Source organism: Mycetomoellerius zeteki, unplaced genomic scaffold (assembly GCF_001594055.1).
Source record: "Mycetomoellerius zeteki isolate Tzet28-1 unplaced genomic scaffold, Tzet1.0 scaffold68, whole genome shotgun sequence".
In the NCBI taxonomy this organism is placed as follows: domain Eukaryota; kingdom Metazoa; phylum Arthropoda; class Insecta; order Hymenoptera; family Formicidae; genus Mycetomoellerius; species Mycetomoellerius zeteki.
In genome coordinates this window covers 526676-543280 of record NW_017257697.1, presented here as the reverse complement: position 1 = coordinate 543280, position 16605 = coordinate 526676, and the positions used below count along the sequence as shown (strand labels likewise).

The following is a 16605-nucleotide window of genomic DNA, read 5'->3' as shown; positions in this document are numbered from 1 at the left end:
ATAAAAATCCTATCGTTCTCAATCATTCTCTATCAACTTTTTTTACCAGTAATAATAGTTAAATTACATGTATAAGAAATTTTTCATGCATGGATATGTATAAATATGTATAAATATACATAATATAATAAATTATATACGTTTATGAACATTTATATATAAACATATATATAAATAAACATACATATAATAAATAAATGTATAAATATTCACATTATGTTTATAAATAAACACATAAATATATATGAAACATATCCATATATATTCGTACATCCTTTTTTCTTTTGTAAAATTACTTTTAAGTGTAATAGAAGTAGTAATAATAATGTGAAAATATTAAGAATAATTAAAAGAATAATTTTGTGAACATGTGTGTGGGCACTCTAAATGCATAAAGGGTAACTTATCGTATTATGTTTGTTATAACTGTAATTCGGATAACGATTCGGATTAGATAAATTGTCATTTAGTACAAAGTTATACATTTTTTATTTTATAATAAATATGTTTGTATTTAAAATACATTTTTATAAAAGTTTTGTTATTATGTAGCCAAAGATGTACCTTAAAATATACATTAATCTTCATTTTAATAATGTTAGTCAAATTACCTCATTAGTCATTCTTTGGTTCCGGGGCTAGTTGAATCAAATGAAATACATTAGAAAAATGCATTTTTTTTCATATTAGTCATCAGTTTTCCCTTATTATTAAAATATTATTAGATAATCAAATGTATGCAGTAACTGGCGTAGAACTTATTTTTTCGATAAGTCTCTTAATTTCGTCTGTAAAAATTCGAAACTAAAAAATGAGTACTATCCCCGGTCTACTCTACTTCAATGTTACGAAGAAAAAAAAATTTTTTAATTTTTTGTTTAACAATTGTTTAACTTCAATTAAATTGTTCAACTTCAATGTTGTGAAGAAAATTTTGTTAAACAAAATTATTTAACAAAAAGTTAAAAAAATTTTTTTTCTTCACAACATTGAAGTTGAACAATTTAATTGAAGTTAAACAATTGTTAAACAAAAAATTAAAAAATTTTTTTTCTTCACAACATTGAAGTAGGTACTCTTGAAACCGTACAACGTTTGTTTTAAAATTTCTTTTCATCTTTTATACTTCCGACGATATTCGCCTCGAAAGAAAAAGTTTTTTTTTCACGGGGGTATTTCACCCCTTAAATGAGTTAGGGCACGTATAAAAAAATACGTGTCTCTTAGATTTTCGTGTTTAACCCATTAAAGACCAAGACAAATTTTATTTCTCAAAATTTAAAATCCTTTTAATGGCAAGCTACTATGCCCTTAAGGAGCCTACTTGCCAAAAATTTCGCATCCTAAAATTGACCTATTTTTTTGGTCGAAAAATCAACCAGCAGTCCTTAATTGGTTAACAACATATTTCATGGAGAATCAAATCGATTCCGGACAGTTGTGAAACTTCCCTTGTTAGAAAATGATTGCTCATAGCGAAAATATCATCACAAAATGTTTAAAATTTGTAAGATTTATTAATATTAAAGGTTATTTTTTTATCTTTGTTTTTTTATTTTATATTAGGTAATTTTCAATAATAAATTATAGTAAAAAAATTGTTATGAATGTACGAATAAATTCCATTAATTATTTGTTGCGTGTGTTGAATTATTAGGTTTAAAAAAACATCAAATACTATTTAAAAAATGAAATTGTCCAAAACAACCCTCTTACGGTTTACATTTTACCGCGATGAGAGAGTGGAAGTTCAAAAATATGTAAGAGCTCTTACGTCAAGCCTCGATTATTGAAAATATGCGAACAGAAAAAGCTTGTTTTGTGCGCAAATACATTGAGCTTAATAAAAACTGAGCGAGAGAGATACGCGGCATAACATAATAGTCGTTCAAGTAATCGATTTGTCTATATTTCCGATTTTGTATTAATTCGATATCCAGTGCTGCAGTTTCGCAGCGAAAGTTCGCGATAAATTCGTGACAAACATGACGTGCGAGAACGCGGAAGAGATAGGAATCCATGCCAGCGCCAGCTTGCCAGCGTCAGTTCGCGAAGGCGAGTATCGTTTTTCCTCGTCAAACAACTCAAACAAACAGAGGAAAGGTTCAACTGGATGGCATTATTTCTCGAACCGGGCCAAGATAACCCGGGGATCCAATAAGATGAGCTGAGTTCTACAGCCTCCAAACTCCTGTTCTGCCAGAGTTATCCACTATCAGGAAATTCGACCCATTTTTGTGAGCATTTTTCGTTCAGTTAAGTGCTTTCGTCATATACTGCAACATTAAATGTCTTTCGTTCGACGAAAGAAAGATCGATTTGTTCGATATACCTGTATTGTTTGGAATAAGCAGAAATTTGTAAAATAAAGCAGAAAACTGTTACCTCTCGAAATTGACATAATAAAATAAGTTTTTATAACAATATTAATAGTATGTTGCACATAAGAGACTGAATCGCTGTATGTAACAGAGTTATATAAAAGTAATAAATAGTTACATAAATAGTTATATAAGAGTCAAATAATAGATAGAATAAAAGCGGGGTTTCAGTAATAAATGGAAATATTGTGAACATTTATTTAATAGGTTTCAGAAAATTAACAATTGAAAATTGGAAACAGAAATTAAAATTAACGCAACAATTAATTTTAAATTAGAGAGATCGTTGAAATAATTCCATTTTCATTTAAAAGTTTTTAATCTCTGTCTTCCAGGAGCTTTCAGTTAATATTAACTTTAATTTTACTTAATAAAATTTGAACTTGTTATCACGATGTTTCATGTTTAACCTTTAGAAATGAGGAAAAGACAGTGAGGAAAAGACGATATATAAATAAATTATCGTTGAAGGAAGGTCATATTGCGTAATTTTTGAATAATAATGTCGCACGCGCATCAAATGTGTTAACGTATTAATAAACGAGCACAAGCCTTTATGCTATGCAAATGTATATTTGCGCGTCAAGTTACATCAAGTTGCATCATGCATATCGTGTCATCAGAACGTGAACTCAGAACAAATCCGTTGAAATTATGATTTTGATGATGAAACGGAGTACATAATTTGCTCATCAGGCACCGTCGATAGTGATTTAAGCGGCATGAACAAGGAGGGCGTTACACGTATGCAATATCGTCCCTCATTAAGACATTTACATTAGCCTAAGCTGCTCCCGTTCCGGAAATTACCGTTTTGGGGGGAAGCCGAGATCTCGCGTATAATACGCAATTTGTTCACTGATCTCTCGTGTTAACGCGGATTACATTAGCGCCCTGGAGATCACTTAATCGCTTAATCATCGTTCACGAAAGCCTGCCTGCCGAAGAAGGAACTTTGTGCGACGCATACATAATAGGGAACGTTTTCAGACTATCCGCGTTATGGTCAGAGCTTCTTACCGATAAATTTAGATGGGAATGAAACATAATATTACGTGGTAAAACCAATGTACGTGTTACTAAAGCCAATGAACAAAACATTTTACATTAAGACACGTACAAAAAATTATTATACGAAAAGAACCAATTCTTTTCACTCAAAAAAGTGATCTTGCAGTTATATATATATGTATATATATATATATACAACGAAAATTATCTAATTGTAAGTACGAAAAATAGCTGCATAGATAAATTTCGAGCAAGTACTGCGATATTCGATATGTATTGCATTTAATCATATAGATGAATAGATGACAGAGATAGAATTTAGATCTGTTATAAATTTTGTGCGCATGATACATAATTTTCTATCAGATACAAAAAACAGCTATAATTCCAGTTTGAGCAGTAAAATCTTGTTTGAAATATGTAAAAATTTAACTAGATATAGATCTGAAAATAATTTTGTTTGGACCAGCAAATAATTAGGATGCTCAAATTAGATGCTGTACGGAAAAAAGATTAGCGGTAGGAGCTAATATGGGTAGGCCATTTTAATCAATACACGCGAATATCTCGAAAAGGAGAAATTTTTTCAAAAAATGTTTCAGACAAAAGTTTTATGGTTTCAAGGGGGAAAGAAAACAGTGATATTGTTTGACTTTAAAAAGATGTCCTTAAGGTCAGGTCCATGTTAAATAAAATTTTTTAAACGGAACCCTCCATTTTTATTATATATTCTTGTAGTTTATTTCAAGAGTTTTTCAAAACGCTATAATAAAGTATTTTTTCGTTAAGTACATTTCGAGTTATGATCAGGTTCGAAAGTTACAGCACTGCCGGCATTTGCATTATCCAAGTTGTCCGACCGACGGCTAAAACCTCTTGAATGTTCAGGATCATGTCCTGGATAACATTTGTCAAGATCAAAGCCATTGGAAATTATTCCTCTTATTTTCATTTTTGTACTAAAAATTCATTTTTATGTAAAAATGAAAATAAGAGATACAAGCTCCAATGGCCTTGATCTTGACAAATGTTATCCAGGTCATGATCCTGAACAACATTCAGGAAGTGTTAGCCGTCGGTCGGACAACTTGGATAATGCAAATGCCGGCAGTACTGTAACTTTCAAACCTTATAACTCGAAATGTACTTAACGAAAAAATTATTTACTTTATTATAGCGTTTTGGAAAGCTCTTTAAATAAGCTACAAGAATACGCAATAAAAAATGGAGAGTTCCGTTAAAAAAATTTTATTTAACATGGACCTGACCTTAAGGACATCTTTTCAAGATCAAACAAGGTTACTGTCTTCTTTCCCCCTTGAAACCATAAAACTTTTGTCTGAAACATTTTTTGAAATACAATCGATAAATTAGAGCTCTATATCGGTCGAAGCTATAATAGATCTTAAATGCTTAAATAATTCAATTTTGAATCACTAAATATGATATATATGTACTTGACATATATACACACACTTGTAGTTTAACGAACTGCGCGCCGAAATATTTCCGAGTTCGACTCTCGGCCGAGGTATTTTTCGCAATAAATTTAATTACAGTTTTTTCAGCATATTAACATTTTGAAATATGATGCCTGTTTGAGCATCGAAATTATTAGAATTTAATTTAATTCGCGAAATTACTACAGTGATTTAATTGTGTTTAGTCCGAAAATATTTCAGCGCGCAATTCGTTAGACTACAAGTGTGGTATATATGTCAAGTACATATATATCATATTTAGTCAAGATTGAATTATTTAAGCATTTAAGATCTAGCTTCGACCAATATAGGGTTCTAATTTGTCGATTGTATTTCTCACATGTACGGTCTAAAAATGAGATTATTATTTTTTGAAATAATTTCTCCTTTTCGAGATATTCGCGTGTATTTATTAAAATGGCCTACCCTGTATAGTGATAGCTAAAATGTGTCTTTACAATAGCGACAGCTATTTTAATATAATGTTATTGCTGTTCAAGTTAAAATTAGCTATTTGCACTTATATATATTGTAGCAACAAATTTTTGCTGCTAGAGACTTGATGTTTAGCTGAATACTAATTTGGCTGCTTTATTCTTTTAGGTACAGTAGGCATCATTGATGCTTTCCCGCTTGAAATTTATAATTTTCTCCGAGCGTACACATCATATCTATATACACTGTTAAAAAAAAAGATATTTGCTTTCGTTACATATAATGGAAGCAAACTTCTTTTTTTTAACAGTGTACACTGTATAGATATGTGTATGATCGTTATGTGTATAATCGGAAGAAATTATAAATTTAAATCCGGAAGGCATCAATGACACCTATAATATGTCTGACATTTTTTTAATTATCCGTACTAATATATGTTTTTAATTTCAGTTAATAAAGTTTCATGCCACACAGTGATTGTTTTTTATCTATAATAACCAAAGCTTAGCAATGAACACTAAGACGATAGCTCTTACAGCCAAGTTCGATTCAGCTATTGAAATTTATAGCTGTTATCGTCAAGTCATTTTTTTCCGTGTATAGAACATAAAAAATGTTTGCGGTATTGCATTGTCATCAATTCTTAATTCTCTAGAAGCGAGTATATTTGCAACATTCACTTTGAGATTAAATTTGAGGTTAATTTGGGATCTATATAAATTATTTAACTAAAAGATGGGATATGCAATATTGAACACTGAAATGTAAATTTTTAATTGCCACAAAATCCGTATATAACATTGATAAATATTGATAGAGTATATGCATATCGATAGATTCTTCATAATTACAAGACATTTTAGAACAAAATTAGTAAAAAAAATTGTTTTTTTTAATGACGATGTCGTTCCTAAAAGGTTAAGCGTTCTATTTATTTTTATGATCCACCAAAATTATTTTCAGATCTGCATTTGTATCTAACAAGATTTATAGATTATTTTACCAAACTTGTTCTTTCTGTGTGGCACATTTTGAAAAATTTAATATTTGATTATATACAATACTGATTTGATTATATATTTGATTATATACAATACAATACTATTTGATTATTACAATTCTCCTGTGTTTATCCTTAAAATGAATGCAACATTCTTCTAAAATGTGACAATTTCAGATTCATTCTATATAGGTAATGTCTCTATATTTTCTTACATAAAATTGTACCAATTGTACTCATATATTACGCAAAAAAATATTTTGCTGCTCCATTAGACAGCTAGAATTATAGCTATTTTTTGTATCTGATACAAAATTATGTATCATACGTATAGAATTTATGGCACAAATCTAAATTACATCTCTGTCATCTAAATGATTAGGTGCAATCCATATTCAATATCGCAATACTTGTTAGAAATTTATCTATTTAGCTATTTTTCGTACTTAGATAATTTTCGCTATAACTGCAAGATCACTTTTTGAATGATAGATCTGCAGTTTGATGTTTTTATTTATTTCGAAATAAGCGAATCGTGTTGCGACGTTATCGGATATTAGGATGTAATACTATTGGTCATCTATATTTACACAATATATATTAGTACATAATTGATAATATACAGTATTATTAATATTATACAGTACGTTACGTAATATTGGTTTTCATCGAAACCAACTTCATGGAATAGCTACGTTGCACATCAATCCCGCGAGATTATTGAGGGAAACATGGTATCACGCGCGCATAACACATGAATGCATGTTTTGTTGTAAATATCATCCCGATCCGAATTTTGCAGACAATTGGGAAGCTTCGCGCAAATCCCTTTTAACTCTTAATCAAGCTTATTAAACTCGTCTGTTTGAGTAACACCCCGCTTCATGAACGCATAATCGCGATACGAGGGAATTAAGCTCTGTATGAGCGGCATCTCGTTTTCCTTTAGCACAGTTTCGTGTTTGTCACCCACTTCGTGACGACCAAAGTCGTCATCGTCGTCTGAACTCTCGAAGCTATTTCCACTTTGATCCTTTGTTCCCCACTTCCCTCTGCGCTTGAACTTTCCAGTATTATAGCTTCGCGTCACGAAACGTAGCGAAATAATTTAGCGAACGGAGAAAACATCCTTCTGTCCGCGGAAATGAGATATATTTTCTCTTTGCGGAGAGACTTCCGAGTTCGTCGGAAAATATCCCGAGTTGGCGCCACATTGTCCACGGCATTCTACTTTCGTCATGCCGACAAACGATCGCGCTTAAAATCGGGCGTGGAAAAAAGTTACGTCGCACACATGCACACGCTGCACACCGGCGATATTTTCTCGCTCGAGGAATTTCGGTTAATTGGAGTCACCGTAATAGCGGTTGCACCATTATCGTCCACCGGGCCTATTTGTGGGTTTGGTGAAGCATACCGTGCGCGACGAATAACCTGCACGTTGAATTCATACGACCCTAGTCGTCGGCGTCGTTCTCATTAAATCAATGATCGTTAAATCGTAAAAAGATTTTATATTTTTTACGTGCTACATTAATAATATCTATTGTATTTCATAAGAATGAGAAAATAATTTTGTCATGAAAGTTATTGTTATAAAAAGTCTCAATATTATATATAAAAACATACTACAGGCGCATGCTACATTATTTATTAATTAATAAATTATGTTCAATATCCTTTTTAAAATTACTAAAACTTAAAATAAAAAAATTTTTTAATGAATTTTAAATATTATATTATATGTATTATAAATTAACATATTACATTTTTTAATTTAGAAGCTGTATTCTAAAATAAAATTTTTTAATTTTGTTTTTAGAACTTTTATTAATTTGTTTTGAATTTTATATGGTTTTTTTTGTAATAGTAGTTAAAGTATAAAATATGTGTATATGGTATATAGAATATTTTTTCTTTTAAAAAAGAAATGTGAATGTTTAAAAATAAAAATATGTTAATCTCCCAAAGTTGTTTAAAAATATATCTTAAGAAGAAATATGCTAAGTACTGTTTTATTTATCTAGAAAAAATCTAGAATTCACTATTATAATTATTCTCAGAATTCTGATCTTTTTTAACGAGGTTTAACGAGAGATATTTCTAGAAGTAAAAATTACAGCTTCATCCGTATTGAATTTTTATTGTTGTTTATAGCATGCCGTGTATAATCAATTAAAACAATTACAACTTTAATAATTATTGATCGTGAACTACGATTAATGATTTCGGAGAGGATAAAAGAATTAAGACCCGGCGCTCGTTAAAAATTTAAGGTAGAGTAAGTACTACTTCAATTCCCGCAGTACCATAGATCGACGCAAACATGGCGCAGGTGCACAGCGGTATCGAGTATTGATACGAGTAATGCGGTGAGATCTGTGTTCTCTCGATAATACTTTTACTGTTACAATTGATCCGTAAATTCACCATCATAAGTTGAGATTATCGAAAGGCCTGATTTGACAAGAAAAACAGTTTGAATAAAAAAAGTGGATATGTAACTCAGAAAAAAATTAAAATTATTTATATTCACTGCGCTTCATAGGTCGATTTAATGTCGATATGAGAGATGCCCAAGCATCTTCATAACTATCTCGCGTTACAAGCATCAAGCCATGATAAACATCTCCGGATATCATCCGCCGCATTTGCATTTCTGCTCGCCAACGAGCGACCTTGCGTTATGTTGTTCAAAGAGGACTTTTATCTCCGGTTACGGTGAAACTAACGACAGCAAAAATTGCTCGGCTTTGCGCGCGAACGTCAATATCGTCGTGTGAAAAATTTAAAAATTGCTCCACATAAATTGTAGCTGATAACACGCAATGATATAGGATGAGGCTGCACGAGCGCTGTTCCATTATAATCACGCGATGAGTTTTCCAAAGTAAAATAAAGAAAAAAAATGAAATAGGACGATTGTGACAGAGAAAATGGGAATGGTTTCGAAATGCTGTGCAAATTTTATTTATAGAATTTTCCAAAGAAATTACCGCTTTCACGTTTGATTGACACATTGAAAGCTATTCATAGAAATGTATTTACTCATATTCTTCCATATCATTACGTATTCCAAAATCAGAATTAGACGGGTGAGATCCGGAGAAAATAGAAATTGCTTCAAAAAGTTGCATGCGGTTGATTTTTATGTGATATAGAATTTACGTCGTAGAAATTGTTTCGTGCACGTTTTGATCGATATATTTATCGATGGATACTCATATAAACTCTATTTGATTTGAAAAAGATTGCTCCCAATTGAAAATGTCGATTTTGAAAGAAAATTATTGAGAATAAAATTCAAAGGAGAAAAGGTGACATGTAATGAATATTAAATTTGAGAGAGAGAGAGAGAGAAACGAATTTATATCATATATTTTAAAATTTATAATGTGTCGAGTCCTAAAACAAATTCTTAAAAGTTATCATTAAAATTATTATATATATACATATATATATATACGTATGTAAAGTAGGGGATTCTGCATTTGAAAGTAAATAGAAAATGTGCAATAAAATTTTTTCAATGAGGCTTTGTTTTCGGACAACATTTTCAACAATTTATACGGCAATAAAATTCATCATGCATGAATATCTATTTTATGTGTATTCTCGATTATCCAATACGATAAACACAAACATGAACAGAAATAATAGTCTATAGCGAGATTTTTTAAATCGAGACATAGATATGTAATAGTATCCAGTGAATATTTTAAATAAATGTTTCCGAAAATAAAGCCTCATATGAAAAAATTTTATTCTATCAGTTTTGACTTATTTTTTCACGTAGAATCACCCCATTTCCGTTCGTACTACGATTTTTGGAATATCCTGTATATGTAAATGTGAAATTTCATTGATATACATACATATACAAGAAGAAATTATGGATCCCTCTATATAATCCTAAAAGAAGTGAAGTTCACCATTAGGACCAAAGTAAAGTGCAACAATGAGCCATCTATCATTATAGATAATAATCCGGGTTAATTTGTCAGTAGGTAGGAACGTGCGCGACAGATCAATATTGTTTAATGATTCAGCATAAACTTTCTCATTCGAGAGCGCGCATTGCGAGAACTGTATGGCGCATGGGCGGATGAGGGATGCGGGCGAAGGCCTTTAAATACCCAGTTACCTGGATAAACCGTATCCAATAACAAAACGCTCCGGCTTAGCACGCGCTTCCACAATAAGGGAGAGGGGAGGGTTGATTATGAAAGAAAAAAGGTGAGATGGCATGAACGCGATAGAAATGGAGGAGTCCGCGTACAGCGAAACGGTGTTTAGTCAGGGGTTGACCTGAATTCAGGTGGGGTGAATCAATATCCTGCCTGTCTGCCTGCGTAGCTGGCTGGCCGCGTGCTCTGTTCGTTTCACAGTTACCTTAGCAACCAGGCTCCTTCCTTTATTAAAATATGACCCACGTCCTTTTCTAGATATATTACCATCGTACCATCGTGTTCCACGTAATACGCGATATTAGAAAAAGATTAGGGAATGATCGGGATTATCTTCGAAAGCGCAGGACGTGGAATTCCAGTCGGCCGAATCGCATTACGATCAACCGGCCGGCGATCGACTCGTCCGATGGTGCAGGCTAAAGTTTAATAGCCTTCGTGACTCTAAGGATATAACCTTGGTGCCTTGAGTCTCGCAGGTTCGATGAACTCGATCGCCCAGTGTCACGCAAACTATAAACTCGCTCTAGAGCAACACTCATGGTTGTCTTCATCGGTCCTCTTAAAATATGCGTTAATGAACACTGAACTGATGATTGATAAAGAAAGTACGATTGGAATCTGTGAAAAAACTAGATTTTTCCCTGTTTATGCCCTGTTTATTATTAAAGTCACTTTCTTTACATCTTTGTGCGTAGGCTAATTAAAATGATTTTTACGTTGGAATGTAATAATGAATAAGATGTTCGATTCTTTGTAAAGATATTAATGAGACTCTTAATGATGCTATCGTTTGAAGAGATAAAAGGCAATTGTATGCCGTTTTTAAAGAAGGATAAATTCAATACAAATGTGACAGTTGATAAAATGTTAATTAATCAATAAATTTATTTCGTCATAATTTGAAATCATTAAAAATGATAATTAAGTAATTTCTAGACTTGAGATCTTGAAGTTTATTCAAATCTGTTACGCACATGAAGATGATTTACATTTTCAGTCATTTTTTAAATAAAAGAACTGATAATTATCGATTCCATTACTGGAAAATATCGCGCAATTTGCATCTCACTAATATTACAATTATCTTTATCGATCTTATTTTAATTGCAATCGCCCACGGAGATAGGTCACCGTTTTCACTATTTCGGACAGAGATGCAGCGTTTAACTTTTAAACAGCCAGCTAAAAACAGAAGTCGACAGCCGTCACTATATCAGCATAGCACCAGGTTTTGTTTACGAAGTGATTAATGTCGATTCATCGAATCCGTTGCGTTTCCGTCGCGGATTGCCAGACCAGGCGGCAACGATATTTGGCCGCATCGATGAACCGAATAAACATCCAGGTCAGCACATGTGATAGCCTCGAGAGATCGTTTGACGAGAGAGACAGAGAGAGAGAGAGAGAGAGAGAGAGAGAGAGAGAGAGAGAGAGATGGGGGGGGGGCTGCTATACATACTCTAAAATCCGCTACGAGGCGAAGATCTATTTATACCGCGGTAACGAGCTCTTGTGTGCGGGATTGCGCTCCTCTGAAACGGAACTCGCGGAATTTCCTTGAGAACGCGCAATGTTCATCGGAGATACTCGAATTCGTGTAGTCGAACGACGCGTGACGGGATAACGCCAAATGATTCACTCTACCATGCATATGCTTGGAACGAAACCATCATGAGATGTGGGCAGATCAACAGAATAATATGTATACGTTACGCAGCCAATAGCTCTCCAGAAAGCTGTCATTCATTCTTATAAGAACATCTTTATGATAACAAACACGAATTGGAGAAATGAGCACAAGATAATTCATCTTTTTTCAAACGCATAATAATTTGAAGAAGTAGCTTTACTTGACATTTTTATTCTCTAGCGCTGCGACTCTCGTTCAGTCCTTGTCTTGGCATTTGAAACTTCTCAAATTCTCTTTCATCATAGATATAGTATATTTGAATGTTACAGTCTCTACCGTTTGACAAAGTATAAGATTCTGTATTTTTACTGACGTTTTATTTACGGCTTTAATTTATGGGTACATAAATCAACCGAGTAACCCAAGTCTGACAAGTTGCTCAGCAATTCACTAAATTCGAACGTATTTCCACTTGGTTCAGAGATACTCGCCCCAATCTGATTTTATCGCGGTCTTACGGCCAAACGAGTAGGAGGGTTTATAAGTTTTCATGATGAAGTGTCAGTTCGAAGATCGAGGTCGATAGGTCAGGTAGAGTAGCAAGTGACAAAGATCGATAGTCTTGAACTTAGCGGAGAGGGAGGGGGAGAGAGAGAGAGAGAGAGTAATAGGCTTGCCAACCTTACTTAGCTTCCGCTATCTCCAGCTGATATAATTAATCTTGATCCCTTCATCCGCGCTTACAAGATCACACCGATTGTCAAGAAGGGATGAAAAAGGTTAGCTGTGATGAATTGTTTAGGCGATACATTCGCAGAAAGATTTAGTTAACAACGAGAACAAAGGAACTTTAATTAATCCTGCATCAGATCTATGTATGGTATCCGATGTTCTGATGTGATAACATTAAGTAAAAGTCCCACACACAAACTTTATCCCCTTAATTTTATACACAGCGCTTCTCCCGCTAATGATAGATTCTTTGAGTAAACTAAGAGACAAGAATTCTCATAACACAATGTCGAGAATTTAATAGCTTTCGCGCTGTCAGCGATCAGGAATAGTAAATTGTTTTTTGTCAACTAGAGAACACAAATTGATAACGAAACTTTATATTCTTCCTTTAATTCGAGAGAATTCCACTTTAAATTAATAGGTTTTTAATTTAGTTATTAATTCCCGAAGTTATTTAATGTCAAACATTAGAAGATTATGACGAATCATTCTTTCTCTCTCAGACAGTCGTTAAGAAAAAATCGATTTCTAGTTTATTAAACATTAAACCACTAATGGCCGTAAAATTGAAAAGAAAATTAAGTTTACTTTTCTTTTTCTTACTTTTTATGCTTCAAAAGTTACTTTACAATTTGTATATTTAATAATGGATAAAAAATATCTGTTCCATTGACTTTCCATTACAATTCTCAGCACAAGTTGATTTTTTTCAAAATCATATATTATTTCTATAATGAGATATGTCATTATGTCATCTACCTTATACAGTTTACCGATTTAAACCTAAACCATCTTCGCTCGACGGCTATTAAACTTCTGCCAAGTCGAGACATATAATACTGTAACTCACGTAGAAGTTTGAAGCTGCCAATACGAAGTTATACAATTATACGGTTTCGTACATTAAGTACATAGATAATGCGAATCGTCGGCCAACCGATTTGTTATTACAATTTACGAATTTCATAGACATTATGTGCGACGATAACTTAGCTATGCGAATAATAGCTTCCTCGAGGACGCGAATAAAGAATCCGGGAAGATACGCTTGCGAAAATGTGAAAGAAGCGCAGGCGATTCTTTGTGCGTGCGTCGTCCTCTGAAGATTAAGTTTGTAGACATATTTCTTTCCTACCAAGCTGGAAATAAACTGGAAGCGCGATAAAATACGCAGTTACCTTTATTAACTTAATTCACTTCATTAGACTTCATGCACGTTTCGTTCTATAATACATGAATAATTATTTACACAGAAAGAACGGTTTTGCTAAAGTATCTAAAAGTTTATCTATAGATGCAGATCTAAAAATAAATTTTGTTACACCATGAAAATAATTACGTAGGACGCCCAGCTGTTGGAACGTCAAAACTTTTAGTAGCTTTGCTCTAAAGAGCTTAATTACTCGAACGTTCTACATAATAATTTTGATTGTCCAAACAAAATTATTTTCAGATCTGTGTCTATCTAAGTTTTTAGATATTTCAGCAAAATCATTGGATGTGAGAGAGAGAGAGAGAGAGAGAGAGAGAGAGAGAGAAACTTTGTTCTGTTGTAAAATTCTGTAATATATTGATTTAGATATTTAGATTCAGAGGAACAAGACTAATTATATTAAAGAATTTTACAACAGTTATATATATACAACCCAGACAGCACACAATATTTATAAAATATTTACATAATATTTATAAGATTCATTTTAAATATTTTTGTGATCTCTCTCTTATTATAAATATAAAATATTTTTTGTAAATATTATAGTAAATGTGCTATGAAGATACTTAATGAGACATTATAATCCAAGTAAAAAATATTGGGTATGGGAATAATTTTCCGCCCATTGTAGAAAGATGTCGTTAGTAACACTGCTTGTGTGTTTGATAAAATGGCAATACATGTTTTTGAAAGGTATATGTTCAAACTTTTGAGCCCAATAATTGGCATTCGTTCGAAGCGTAAATAAGAGTAACTTTTTTTGCGTTGAAAATGTCGGAATTTATTCCAAAAAAGCAACATTTGCGGGAAGTTTTACTCCATTATTTCATTTTAAAAAAAAGTGCTGCGGAAACGCATCGTTTGCTCGTAGATATTTACGGTGAGCATGCTCCATCTAGTAATACTAGTAAAGAATGATTTCGGCGATTCAACAATGGTGATTTCGACGTGCATGACAAAGACCGCGAAGGTGCACCGAAAAAATTTGAAGATACAGAATTTGAAGATGAAACCATCCGAAACTATCACTGGCGATCGTTATCGACTACAACTGATACGTTTAAACCAAGCTTTGAAAGAAAAACGACCGGAATGGGACAATAGGCACAACAAGCTGATTCTGCTGCATGACAACGCTAGGCCACACGTTGCAAAACCGGTCAAGAAATACTTGGAAGGAGTGAAGTGGGAAATTTTGCCCCACTCGCCGTATTCACCGGGGGCATTGCTTCTTCAGATTTCCATTTGTTCCGGTCCATGCAGTCGGCCATTTCTGGAGAACGATTCTTATGAAGGTATCAAAAAATGGCTTGATGAATGGATCGCTTTAAAAGAACCAGATTTTTTCCTTCGAGGAATCCGTTTATTACCGGAAAGATGGGAGAAAGTTGTCGCTTTCGACGGAGCATACTTTGAATAAACTCATTTTATATAGTTTTGTTTAAATAAATACATCTTTTTCATTAAAAAAGGGCGGAAACTTATTCCCATACCCAATACTTATTAAAAATATTTATTTAAATTTATCATAAATATTACATAAAATATTTAGAGTCTATATTTTAATAATATTTCGAATAAAACTTTATATAAGATATATATGAAATATTTATATAACATTTCAAAAAATAAATATTAATAAATATTTATCATAAATATTCTGTGTTGTCTGGGAGAAAGCTGTTTTTTCTGTTGAGAACACAGCCATTTTTTCCATATATGTATATATATATATATTTATTTATTTATTTATTTATTTATTTTTACATTGAAAATGAAGATTTTAAATAATATTTTTAATAAACAGAAAATGTTGAAAAATATTTAAAAAGAAGAAATTATCCATTCGTACAAAAATTTATTGAGAGAGATTTCGGTTAAGATCTTAATTAATATTTTAGTCAACGAGTTTTTAAATTCCGTTTTAAAAGAGGTATAGTATCGAGTTAGATAAATTTAATAAGATTCGTGTGCAAATGATTTCACTGAACTACACATGTAGAATCTCAATAGCGCACTTACCCGTCTGGACGAGCTTGAGCGCAACACCATTATGTTGCTTGAGCGGCTCATTGAGACTCGGCTGCGTGAGGTCCTTGAGGGGATGGTTGGCGGCTTCTTCGGAGCCGGAGGCACGGTTACTTTGCATAGTCCTGGTATGCTGCTCCTCGTTTCGTCCTTTTTTCTTCCCGGCGTCGCCGTCGCCGTCGCCGTGGCCGTTACGCACGATTTGCCTCCTACTTCCCGCCGTCTGACTAGTCTCTCGCTTTCTCTCCTTGCGCTTGCGGACGTCGTTCGTGACGACGATTCGCTGTTGCTGATGCGATTGCGATTGCTGCTGCTGATAATGCTGCTGATTTATCTCCTCGTAATCGCCGTTCACCGCTGCGTCGTTGACAGTCAATGACACGGACTCCCGAATCGGATTTTCATAGATACGTAGGAGCTCGTCCGCTGGATAGAAGACGTACATTCCCAGAAATCGTCGCTAGCGTAGCCGTTATCGCTGCTGTCGCTACCGTT

General features: G+C 33.2%; 1 protein-coding gene across 4 annotated transcripts in view; it reads right to left on the bottom strand.

Moving 5' to 3' along the window:
• Stacl (SH3 and cysteine-rich domain-containing protein) overlaps positions 1–16605 on the bottom strand; it is a 50607-nt gene that overhangs the window by 33785 nt on the left and 217 nt on the right. For 3 of the 4 annotated variants that reach the window (XM_018457809.1, XM_018457812.1, XM_018457811.1), the window contains exon 1: positions 16105–16599. In XM_018457809.1, the coding sequence (XP_018313311.1) occupies positions 16105–16555 (451 nt within the window). In that variant the 5' untranslated portion in view covers positions 16556–16599. Of the gene's footprint in view, positions 1–16104; positions 16600–16605 lie in introns of those variants that run through there. The other variant, XM_018457813.1, reaches the window with a different exon arrangement.